We start from the raw sequence: 12,885 nt of genomic DNA on the forward strand, positions 1-12,885 counted from the left end.
AATGACGCTCCTCTACATTACATTTCTAATGCAAAACGATAATTAATGTGTTTCTGCAGTGTACGTGTGTGAGTACGTGTCGAGTATACAAATGAGGAAAGGAAAGGATCGGACGTGAAGAGGGGGAGAAATAGATGATAATAGAGCAGGCGGCAGTGGAAGTGCAAACATTCTGCACGTTTGCAACAATGATGCACCGACGACCACCCGCCTCGTGCAGTAGCAGCAGAACCGCAGTTACAGTTGGCTAGATAGAGAAAGAGAGCTATACATCATATAATGTGGGTATGTGAGTGTGTGAGTGCTTAGTTTGTTTATTATTTTTCGCCGCTTTTCTCCATCACACATCGAGAGGTGGAACCGGGCGAAGGCCCACCGCACACTTTCATTACCTTTGATCAGTTCCACCACGTGGGTGTGGGTTAATGCTCGCACGGATGTTCCATTGACCTAGCCATGGGGGTGGTGTCCACCAACGGGATTTTGTCCGGGGAGTGTGACGGCAGGTGACAGGAAAATCAAATTGCGATGACAGCGGCGCACAGATGGTGGGTGTGCCAGAAAAGGGTAAGAAAGGAAAATCCACGAACGACAAAAATAAAAATTATGAAATGAAAACAGGAAAGTATATTTTTTCAAACGCTCCAAAATATTTCAAAAATGCGCGCCCAACTGAGCCGAAAGAGAGAGAGAGAGAGAGAGCGGCGCAAATAAGACAAACAGGATATTTGGACTCTTTTGCTGTTGCACTGGTAAATAATAAATTAATCTACTTTATGAGTTTTCAAATATAATTAAATTACTCATGACATAAAGCGATGACGCTTTTTGGCTCTTGAATAGACCACAAATAGCAAAACCCTTGTCAGTTTTTAAAGCTTTACACAAAATTAATACAAAACTGACAACACCGCCGCTCTCATCACACTCAGGAGGGGCGCATAGGATTGAGCGACATCATCCGTCATTTTCACCGTCCGGATGACTTTCCGCGCTTTGTTACCTTCAGGATCATATCGTCCGGCATTAGACCGGCCCGGCGTGCCGCCCCGCCCGGCTTGACGCTCTCCACGAACACGGGCTTGTCGCCGGACACCTTCATGCCGTACCCGGTCGCATCCTTGTTCACCGTGACGACGAGCGTCTGCATCGCCATCGACCCATTGGCCGGGGATTCGCGGGTGGGCGTCAGCGTTTGGGGCCTCGGTTGCTGTGTCTGTTGCTGCTGCTGCTGCTGTTGTCGGGGGGATCCTGCACTGCCATTTTGGTTCGTTGGGATGCGGCTGGTTTGATTGTGTACGGGAGACCTGTAGTTGTCGTGTCCGGGGAAGTTGGTGGGTTTTTTTTGTCGGAATGATGTGGAGAGGGATGGTGAAGGAGATGCATCATCATCGTCATCGATCGGTTGAAAATGCAGCACACACAACGCCATGCGTTGTGAAGAACACGAACGGAAGGGGAAGAAAGAAATACGAAATAAAAAATAATATTCCAATATGCAAAGGCGCATTTGTTGCGATTGCAGCGAAAGGGGTAGTAGTTTTGGGGTGGATTTTGCGTGGAAAAGGTGATTAGTATAAGCGGTGAAAGGACGTGTGTAATACAGGTTGAAATTGCAGTGGGTGTGTGTGTGAAAAATTGTGTATTTTTGTGATTTTGAACTACAAAAAATATGAAAATAAAACGGTATCTTAAACTTAAATAACGTGCAATAAACTCCTGCGTCTAGTAAAGTTGCTAGAAATACAACGTTCAGCAATACAAATACATTTAATCACATTTAGTATTTTTTTATAAAACAACCATAAATGAAAGTGTACAATATTGGGAATAAGTTCAAACAAGATCAAACTATTCAGAGAGTTTTTAGTTATTGTCTATCAGGAGGAGGTTATTTACTTCATATCATTACTTCATATCTTCATACTTCATATCATATTTTTCATGATAGAGATCTTATTTTCGATTTATTATTCTGCTTCGACACTACTGAATCATTGTTGTTGAAATCCAGGCTCCAGAAAAAACGATGAAGTGTATATATTGACAAGGTCGATCTGAACAGGGATTGAACCATGTCCAGTCCTGTAAGAGCCATTTCGTTTACCTTTCGACCATTCATGTCCGTCAGAGGACGTGTGGCAAAAGTATTATTTAATGTTTCATTCTGAGATCTGTAAAGATCTTGTAACTCTGAAGTCATGTTTCGAATGTTCCTTTTAATGGAATGCCGTTATTATTACAATGATAGCATACAATAGGATACACACAGTGTCCTCTTGCTTGAAGACATCACGTACTAAGTTCCTTTAGAATAGATTCCATTCTTCTAAGTATTGTATTAATTGTAGCGATGAGTAAGCGTAACAATCGAGTTGCTCACAAGCTTTCTAACCCGACAGAACTTCTAAACTGAAACACGAACACACCACACAAAAGCAACAACGTGCGCGATGCAACCCCGATGAAGGGCACAACATGAGGCACAAACACGCGCTCGGGTACGGGGAAAAGCGCATCGACGAGTGCTGCATTAAAACGCACAATTAATAATGCGAACAACAACGCCATCGCCCTCTAGAACAGCGCATACATGTGGTCCGGGCCCCGTGCAGAATGGCCGTGGGTTCAGGCGTACAAAAGTGCCCGTGTGCCCTTGCACTTGCACTTGCACTTGCTTACTAATAACTGGCACAGAGTACACATACACACACACAGGCATACACTGAATCCACTATTCTTCCATCAACAACATCTACGCCTCCCACGGCCTCGTCATAATGATTCCTTCGCGAGGTGCGTTGCGAACACGCCTTTGGACGCCCGGTTTTATGCATTGCGCTCCTCCCCACCACCCCCGTCCGACATTACACACCTTGCCAAACACACAGAATGCAGTCGACCTATTAAAAAGCAAGACGAACATCTGACGACGCGCGCAAGCGAAGACCGTGGGATGGGAATGCGTTTTTTGCTTTTGTGTTTTTGCTTGTAAAATCAAAGGTGGTGAAGTGATTTGCATCGTAAACTGCACAACAAAACAACATAGAGACACGGAGGATGCATTATTCTCCTGTTGTTGGGGAGTTGCTTTTCGCTTTCAAGACGCGCTCTGTGTGTGTGGGAAGGTGAAAGTTCACGTGCAATTCTGTGGATCGATCGATCGAGGGAAAAATCGTACCAGTTAGATGATAACACTGGATTACTTCGCATCCAACCAAGGCTCATTGATCCAGACACACGGAGGGCGTGTAATTTCTTTGAAAGAGTCTCCGGGGAGTGGAGTTATGTTCCGTTTTCCACCCTCCATTATGCAAAATGTTCTATTTTTGCCTTGTTTCTCGACCGCAAATACACACACACACACACACACACACACACACACACACACACACACACACACACACACACACACACACACACAACTCGGAATATCGACGATGTCATACAATCGGCTAATCGATCGGACATTTAAAGGTCTAAAAATACGCTCGTCCACCCGCCGTGTGGACGGTCCCCAGCGTCTTATGGGCAGCCATTTCTTTGCAGTGCTGCGGTCTTCTTGCCACCCCGATTGCCTTAATGGATGTTTGTATAATCGATAGAAGAACTGCAAACTTTTCCGCTCTGACCTTCCGCCCCGGGGCGGTGGAGAGTTGGCTTCCCACTACTGCTGCCTGTGACGTGTTGGCAGAGGACACACAAACAAGGACACACGGTTCGGTGCAAAATCATACCCACAAACACGAGAGCACGGCTGCAGCACTCGAAATTAGTTTTGTGCGATTTTAATTTTCGATAACTGCAATCGCATTAATTGACTGTCATTCGCACAGTCGCGGCCCGCTGCTGGCGTAACACGTTCGCGTTCGTTATCGAACCCGTTTACGAAGCACCGCAAGCTTGGAAAAGCAACTGCGCTACTGCATCGCACACCCAAAACGACCACTCTATCTCGACGCAGGGAAAAGAGTGTGACAAAATTCCAAAACAGTAGCCAAACACGATAAACGAAAACAAAAATACGAAACGCGATTGTGCTTAAGCTTTAGCAAAACCACCACGCAAAGACGCACAACACGCACAGGGGGGCTAGCGAATTGCACATCAATAAGAGATTGATACAATCGTAAAACTGGTGGACAGTGGAGTCGAAAGAGAGTGCAAAAAAACGCACGAAAACGGCCACACGTACCCCGTGTAACCACCGTCATCACAGTGGAGGTTGCGTTGTTTTGCCATCATCCCCGTCCGTTTCGGGTTTCGGGGGGCTTTGCCATAAATCACGTTTTGCTGCTAATTTCACAACTTATGGCAATAAAACAACTGTGCGGAATGTAATGGACCTGTGCCTGCGCAGCTCTCCCTCCACTCCACCACGATAAAACGCAGGACGCATTTTGAGGGGGGATGTGGCGGCTACTAATTTTCGTATTTTCACCACCCAGCAATTTTCTTCATTTGTCAACGCGCGCGCCATATTCCATTTCTTATTGCTCTGCCACGACTGCTGCTGCTGCTGACCATAAAATCTGTCAGTAACAATTTACACGGCCTCCGTCCGTTTGGGTACACATCCCCATCACCATCTATACCCTCGGGAGAAAGAACGTTGCGTTGGCATCCTTCCAGTTTATAGACGACGGTAGTATGCGATTGATCTTCTTCCATACAGCGAAGGAAGAAAAAAAAAACAACTTCCCCCCACCCCATACTAATGAATGACCAAATGGACGTGGATGGGACGGGACGCTGCCGACATGTTTTAACGTTTGAAGTTAAATGGCGGGATGGGCAGTTCGAAAGTTGAATTCTGGTTTGGAAAGGGTGATCAATTCGACAGTGATTAGTGTCAGAGTGTGTTGGCGAAAAGAGAGGGTTATTTAATCACAATTATTTAAAGATAGAAAAATATTCAAGTTAAAGTTATTGTCACAAAAATAGTAACGAATCAGATGATATTACCAGAACTGTTACGTATTTGATTCTCTGAGTCTAAATGCAACTTTGAAGTCATCAGTATTGTGGGAAAAGAGTGATGATATCAACTGATATACTTAAGTAAATTGTGATGTCAACTGACAAAGTTGTGAAAATTCTGTTCATAGAGTAACACAAGAAACGGATGACATTACAAAACAGTTCAAATGTTACCGGAGTCTACATAGGCTCTTGAAGTCATCCGATTTCAACTGATGATTTTTGTTTATATATAGATTGATAAAAAAGTGAACATTTTGATCGTGGGACAATCAATGTATCAGATGATATTACAATACTATCTCAATTGTGATCGAAGGCTACATATTAGTTATGTGATCTCTGGAGCGCACCCACGACTCCGGTCCGACTCTAATTATTATTAATCCGATTTCGACTTCAGCGGAATGGGAACCACTAGTTTCGCCCGCAGTCGGCCGGAGTCATCCGCAGTCGTCCAGAGTCGGAGCCGTCCGGAATCGTCCGGAGCCGTTCGGAATCGACAGGAGTCGCCCGGAGTCGTCTGGAATCGTTCGGAGTCGTCCGGAGTCCTCCGGAGTCGTCTGGAGTCGTCCAGAGTTGATCGGATTCGACCAGAATCGGGGTCAATCGAAGTCAACCTGAGCCGTCCGGTGCAATGTGCTTGTGCCTAGGGATTTCATTTCGTTGTATTTTTTGTCTTTTACTTCAAGCTACTCCGGAAGACTCCGGACGACTTCGGATGACTCCGGACGACTCCAACTCCAGATGACTCCAGACGATTCCCAACGACTCCGGATAATGCTGGACGGACCTACATTCCGGGATTAGTTCCTAAATGATCGGAGTCGGATAGGAGTCGACTCCGGATTGTTGTCAACATTATATTAAAATTGTCTCACAATTATTGCAACCACTGTTTACGCTTTTTCAATCCTGTTTATTACACCCCAAACCTCGTATAAATGAACCCAAAGAACATGTCCGCCCCAATCCGCTCGATCGAGTTTCTTTTTGGGGCGGGAAGATGGTGGTTCGTTGGATTTAAGGGTATTCTGTTGGTTCTCTCTGTCTTCCCTTCTGAATACTCCCCAAAGGGGTGGTTGGTCGGTACGGGATGCCGCCTTACCAATTACACCCAGTAAACACAGCAGCAGCAACCGGATTTAATTGACTTGATGATTGACGAAAGAGATTAATTCACACAAATCAAACCCACGTGGGAGCGTATTGGGAATGCCGACTCATACAGCAACGTTACACGTGTCTACATACAGATACTTTGTTTTTTATGTTTTCAGATGTGTGTTACTGGTTTTGATCCTGCCTTTTTTTTCATTCTCAGGAATAAGAAATAATTTGTTATACATTCTTTTACGAGGGAGTGAAAGAGATAAGCTACGCTTGCGTAAGTAATTTCAAGCACATGGCAAGCTCGCACCAGCTCTGTACAGCGTCTCCCGTCAGAGCGATAGAATGCATTTCTTTTTCCAATTGACTCACTGCAATTCATCAAGTGCAGCAGTGACTGCAGTTCTTGGTGCATTTCTTCTTCTCCTCCGCGTACCACAACACATAGCATGAATCGTCGTGTGTAGCTGCAATTTCACTCGAGCGTACCAGATACCGCCACTTTTACACTGAGACGCTGGTTTGCTGCTGCTCTCGGACTATTAAAAAAAACCATCCCGTTTGTTTATGCTTGTCGAGCACGGGCAACGATAATTACTGCCGCCTGCGGTTGGTTTGAGCTGGGCTGTGCTCTGACTCTGGCATGTGTGAGTGCGATTGATTACAAACACATTTCTATAACCAGCAGCAACTGTTCGCACAACAAAAAGTTGGTAACGCAAGAAGACATTACTCCAAGTACCGGATATGCACTTTGGAAACAAAAATGAGTTACGATCAACAACATTAGAATAAAATAAACAAAACTTTAAGAATATGAAACAATTTTCAGTATGAAAATCTAATTGTATAATTGCTATTCTTGTTCTATTATTATCATCATCATCATCTTTGATTTTCTATTTTTTCTTATTTTTAATTTGTTTTCGTTTCTTTCCTCTCTGATTTTACTTCCATAGTTATTATTTAAAATGTGTTTATGTTGGTCTTCCTTTTTAATTTACTTTTCTGTATTTTTGTATTGTTTTCTTATTTTTTATTATCATTTTATTTTGTTTTTTATAACTTTGAAAACATACTTTCTGGCTTAATTCTACATTTCGCAGTTACTATAGACTTAAACTATAAACTAAAGGTATATTCAGCAGTTATTTAAAGCCCTAAACCCCTTCTTTTAAAAGACTGCTATATATCTCTTCTCGTTCAGCCAACCTTTTATGGGAGCCTCCACCAATTCAAATTTGCCCAAAACGATAATAAACACACGAGCGAGCGGCAGGACAGTAAGGCCTCATCTACTCGTCCGTCCGTTTCGTTATGCTCGGTCATGTCAGACTACCTCTTATTGCTCCCGTAACGAGCTGTCCGTTATGGTCAATATTTCTCCCCCCCCAAATTTACTGCCACCTTTTACTCCACACCCTCACTAACAAACTCTGCTCCCACCACCACCACCAATGCTTAGGAGACGGACGATGCCGCTCTTAAGCCCCGTCGGTCGCTTTAGTTGAATTGTTCTCTTAGGTCTGATATAATTATGATTTAATTAAGTGCAATCGCTGATGTTTGAACACTAACGCTATAGCCACAGTAGGGTAGGCGGGAGAGGCTCTGCTGCCTTTACGTAACAACGCCCCTACAGGGGTTACACGGCCGCGTTTTTTGGACCGTGGACATCGCGGTTGGACTTTAGGACACGCGTGTGGTGTGGTTTTTCCCTCTTCTCCTCTATCTCCCCTATTACCAACCCTCTCGCCGTTAGCCACAGCTGTTTTGCTCGCCCGTGTTTTACGATCCGAGGCCCACAACACCACGCCGGTGGTGTGGTACGTACGGTGTTGGGTTCGCCCGCCGTCTGATACGCGCCATTTAGCGGCTGACGCGCGATCCAAACTGAGTGTGACATCACACACACACATACACACATGCCCGACCATATAAAACACGACAGTGAAACACAGGGAGGAGGAGCGATACAGGCGGCTAGTATAGTGCAAAAGACATAAACATAAAGTTTGCCCGCAACGACTGCACAAACAAATAACGATAAAGTTGCACGAAAAACGTATTAAATTGCGCTTTGGAAGTGCGAGTGGATTGGAGCATGGAGTTGTCGATTTTTTGTCTTGTTCCCGTTTAGCTAGTTCAGTGTATAATGTAGCAAAATATACTTAACCAAGCTTTATTTGTTGTTTTAGTGCAACAATCGCACTCTTACATAAAAAATGTTCATCATTTAAACAATGCTAAATTCAAATTAAAAGACGAGATTTATCGTCTATCCTCTTTAAAGCGCGTCTCGAAAAAGCACTGTTTAAATGCACACGTGTCCGTGGTCACGGGGACAAACACACGTTTCGCAGGGAACATAAAAATCTAGCCCAACAGCGAGGTAACCCAATTTAGTTCCGCTCAACATTTATTACCCGCCAGAGAGCATCTTTTTCATAACAAACCTTCTAGGTGAGTAAGAAAAAATCTTACACTCCATAAAAAAACTACTCAAACACAGCACGCACACACAATGCTAACGAATCACAGCGAATAATTTACAGCACTGGAAAGGGCTGCCAAGGGAACTTTCCTTGCCATTCCCTTGCTGATGCTCGTATTCGTCGTCCTTACCCCCTGGCTCTCTCTCTCTCTCTCTCCTTCATCCCTTTCTATGTTGTTCCGTTTTCGTCACACTTTTTTTTCGCCCGTTCCGATATCTCCGGTGGGAGCAATTTCTACACGACAGCGGACGAAAGACACGAACGTTTCTACAAGGATAACGAGAGGACGACGACACTGGGACGCCTATCACACGCACCAGCCCTGGCGGCGGTTGCTGGTTGGCTAGAGGCTCCGTTACGGCAGGTTTTTATGAGTGGAATTTATGGTCACCCCTTTCCACTTCCCTTTTTAGTGAGCTGTTAGTAGAATGTGGAGAGCCGAAAGAAAAACAGAGCTGATTATCACCCTCCGCTCGGTGTCCTTTTGCTCTTTTCGGTTTTGGTTGCCTATGGTGGGAAGAAGGGGTAGTAGTTGTGGTAGTGCTAATTGAACACAAAATCATCTATAACTTGTCTAGCTCATCCTTCATAGTACAATTCACTTTCATTTGCAGTCATTTGGGATGAAAAAACTACTATTAGATAAAACAATTATGGCAAAATTGATATTTTATAGCAACTCATTTTATGACAACTGAAATTTGCCGGAGTTTTACCCGTAAATAAGAACTCAACTTCCTCATCTTTCGACTTTCCGAGTCTTTAATGACAAAGCGGTAAATAGACTTTGCCATAAAATCTAAACAGAAGAGAAATAATGAGACACGCATCTTCATCGTCATTTGTTGACATAAAATGACAGATGAAGCTGCTGAGAGTGGAAACACACAAACACATACAAAACTGTGTGTATTCAAAATTCTCGATACACAGCACCGATACAAGCCGGCTAGAAACAGCAAGCATGCGCACCACGACGAGGATGCATTTTTTATCTTCCTCCTTCTTTTTAAAATGTTGACATACACGATTTGTGGCCAAAATTTCCCCTTACGAAGCCGGTAACCGTTTGGCAGATATCCTGGTGTCTCATCATCATCATCATCGTCAATGTGATTGGTCGCTTCTCTCGTTCACTCACCGGTAGCATGCGTACTTGTTCACCCTCCCCAAAATGCGACCGGTTTTAGTTTCGATTGTTGACAAATATGTAGCCGCTCTCTCCACCTTCACGTGGTGACTCTCGTTTCCTGTAAAACATGACATACAATTTTAGATATACCAAGAGAGAGAAAGAGAGACACTTTATACTTTCTAATTTGCTTCCTATCGATGGTCCAAACCCGGGCCGCGATTCACTTCTATGCGGTCGTGGTGCACGGTTCTCTCGTACTTGACCGCAGCACACCATCCCCCACGATCGTGTCTCATCCATTGCATTTCCGTGCAAGTAAAGTAACACGACCGTTCACCGTGTCCATCATATGTGAATGGCAATTTTTTTTGCGTGTTATGGCCGTTGGCTTTGATTTGGAATTGATTTTACGTTCTTACACGGTTTCTGCCACGGTCTAAAAATATTTCACACCCCAATAAACCACCGGCTCTCGTGTGGCATCATACGGGCAAGGCAAGCCGTTTTCCATACACGCTGTGTGGTGTTTGTGTGTCTGTGTGTTTTGTGGGTAGTGGGTGTACGATCTAAAATATTTATTGCGACTTTTGCATTGACCGGAACCAACAGCATCGACACCGAGGACTGGTTGTGGACTGTTTTCGACACCCGGCGCACGGTCAAGACTTTATTGCTTGTGTGCACGCTGTGGAATGAAAACCTAACAAGGGGCATTTAAGATTTCCAAGAACAGTTTTCAATTTAGCATTTAAAATGAGCTGTTAAAAGTGAGTTTCAATGTGCAAGCGCAAAACGACGTTTTAACTAAAGCTATAGCATTTCTGGAAGTGTGTCAATAGGCCAATGTCGCAACTAAATATTTTACATGCCGTAAAGACGATCAGAGACGTCCAATGAACGATCTAGAAACACGTGTAGGATCTTTATACAAAGAAGCCAAGTAAGGCGGGACATGATGAATTTCGGACATCAGAGGTCGGAATAGTTTAATCAGCTGTGGACAAAAAAAGTCACATAAAACAGAAGACTGTGATAAGAGCGTTGATTAAAAGCTGAGTTCGTGAACAAACAAAAAATGGAATTCTTCGCTCTTTCAATCAAAAGCTGGAAATGGTTGCAATTGAAACTGAAAACATGCTCTGTCTCCCTTGCCCAATGCCGTAAAGGATTCTGTCTTGATTCATACTGTCATTTTTCATACAGCTCGCAAGATGAAATTATGAAATAATTATCTTTTTGTAGATAGACAAACCAACAAAAAAAAAAGAGAAAACATGATCCCAACTACCAAACACACAACCGACCAACACCGGTGTCTGCATACATGAGTGTAGCAGCAGCTTTTCGTTTGCTTTACGAAATGATTAAACGCCATGTGTCACAAACACACCTCCTCTCTCTCCTTGTCCATCTTTATCGTGAAACAAATGAAATCCAGCACTACACGCTGTTTATACCACCACTAAGAGGGCAACTTTTCTACACCATGGCCGGCGCCGGCGTCGCCGCCGCGTACGGAATTCGTGTCATTTCGCGGCCAACATAAAGCTTAACAACTCTCTCAAAACAAACGGCAAAGGTGACAACGGAGCACAACAACGAGAAGTAAAAAAAACGGGGACAGCAGGCACACTAGGTATCATCGTCTAACACACTGCTAGCACACACACACACACACACGCACGCAGGGAAGGTGTCATATACTTTAGGGTTGGTTTTAGATTTTCTTTTGGGTTTTCTAAGGTTCCTTCTCTCCCCGGTCTGCCGGTTGATGACTAAGGCCACACATTCCGGGAAGAGCACCATTTACCAACACGAGCACGAACACCACCTACGACAACACGCGTGGCAAGAGTCGGTAGGATGTTACCACCTGCATATTTGTATCAACGATCACTGTCGCTGTTGGATGGCGAACTGCCCCTCCCTCCTCCGAGTGCACTCGAATGCTTCACCGTCCATCAACACCCTCCGCAAAACTTCCAAACGGATAAGCAACAACACGCTTGGCGAGAGGGTTTTTGTGCAGTTTTTGCACAACCGACTTGAAAATGAAAACACTAATGTGCGATTTGTGGCTCAGTGTATGTGTGTGCGATGGAACCAACAGAGCAATGCGAAAAGCGAAAACATTGTTTCGAACTAGCAAGAAACATAAAAATGAGAGTTTAGCGTTCGTTGCCGTTGTTTGAAACACACCGGAGTAGATGTGTGTGTGTATGTGTCACTCCCTGTTATTGTGCTTCGTTAGCACTGCTAATATTATTGTTATTGATTGGGGAAAAATTTATCGATGCAACTCACAAGAAATTGAGAAATCACAAGTCTTCAATTTACAATCCAATATCATGATAATTATCACAAATAGACTATCAAACACTACAAAAGTCTTTAAATCGAGTTCGACAAGTTCCAATGATTAAGATTTTCTAGATCCTACACCAGGGGTCTCCAAACTACGGCCCGCGGGCCGCATGCGGCCCTCAATAGCCTGTAATGCGGCCCGCGACGACTTCGTAGAGGTTAAAATAAATAGTTTATGTTGTTTACTAATTAATCAAAAATTTATTTTTTTACTTCTGAAAGACGAAAATTAAGATTTCATACAAGAAAGCTGTAGAAATTTTATATATTCAGTATGTATTTTCTAATCAAATCATGATTTGAACAAACACAACATCACAACAACACTCATTCTAAAGGTAACGTCAAAATGGCCCTCAACAATGTAATTTGTGAAGCAATGTGGCCCGAGAAACTGAAAAGTTTGGAGTCCCCTGTCCTACACCATAAAACAGAATTCGGTTACATCTTTCCTTTTACAATATTGTTAGTTCCAACTTCTGCACTGAACTCGCAATACATCAGTAAACATCACAGAGATATGTCCTATCCAGCTACGAATTCTAGTCATTTCACTGTTTTCTTCAAAGTCCTCGTGTTCGGATAGCTTAGTCGGATATCTTAGGATTACACACAATCAAGTTAATCATTCTAGGAATTTCACAGTTTTCTTCTAAGTCCTCGTGCACGGCTATCTAGTAGGCTATCTTTCTTTGTTTGTTTATTCAGGAGGAACGTTAGATGTCTTAGGATTATATACGATCAAGTTAGGCATTCTAGGCATTTCACTTTTTTATAGGTCCTCTAGAATTGTTCGGAATT

The 12,885-nt window shown here is 43.6% G+C and overlaps 1 protein-coding gene across 8 annotated transcripts in view; it reads right to left on the reverse strand.

The window, feature by feature from the left end:
* LOC120956657 (uncharacterized) overlaps positions 1–12,885 on the reverse strand; it is an 83,561-nt gene that overhangs the window by 52,770 nt on the left and 17,906 nt on the right. For 6 of the 8 annotated variants that reach the window (XM_040378320.2, XM_040378319.2, XM_040378322.2 and 3 more), the window contains exons 3-4: positions 1,004–1,307; positions 393–450 (exon numbers count right to left, since the gene is read on the reverse strand). The exons of the other annotated variants lie outside the window; for them this stretch is intronic. In XM_040378320.2, the coding sequence (XP_040234254.2) occupies positions 393–450; positions 1,004–1,307 (362 nt within the window). The remainder of the gene's footprint in view (positions 1–392; positions 451–1,003; positions 1,308–12,885) is intronic. 8 annotated transcript variants of the gene reach the window in all.

Source organism: Anopheles coluzzii, chromosome 3, assembly GCF_943734685.1.
Source record: "Anopheles coluzzii chromosome 3, AcolN3, whole genome shotgun sequence".
Classification (NCBI taxonomy): domain Eukaryota; kingdom Metazoa; phylum Arthropoda; class Insecta; order Diptera; family Culicidae; genus Anopheles; species Anopheles coluzzii.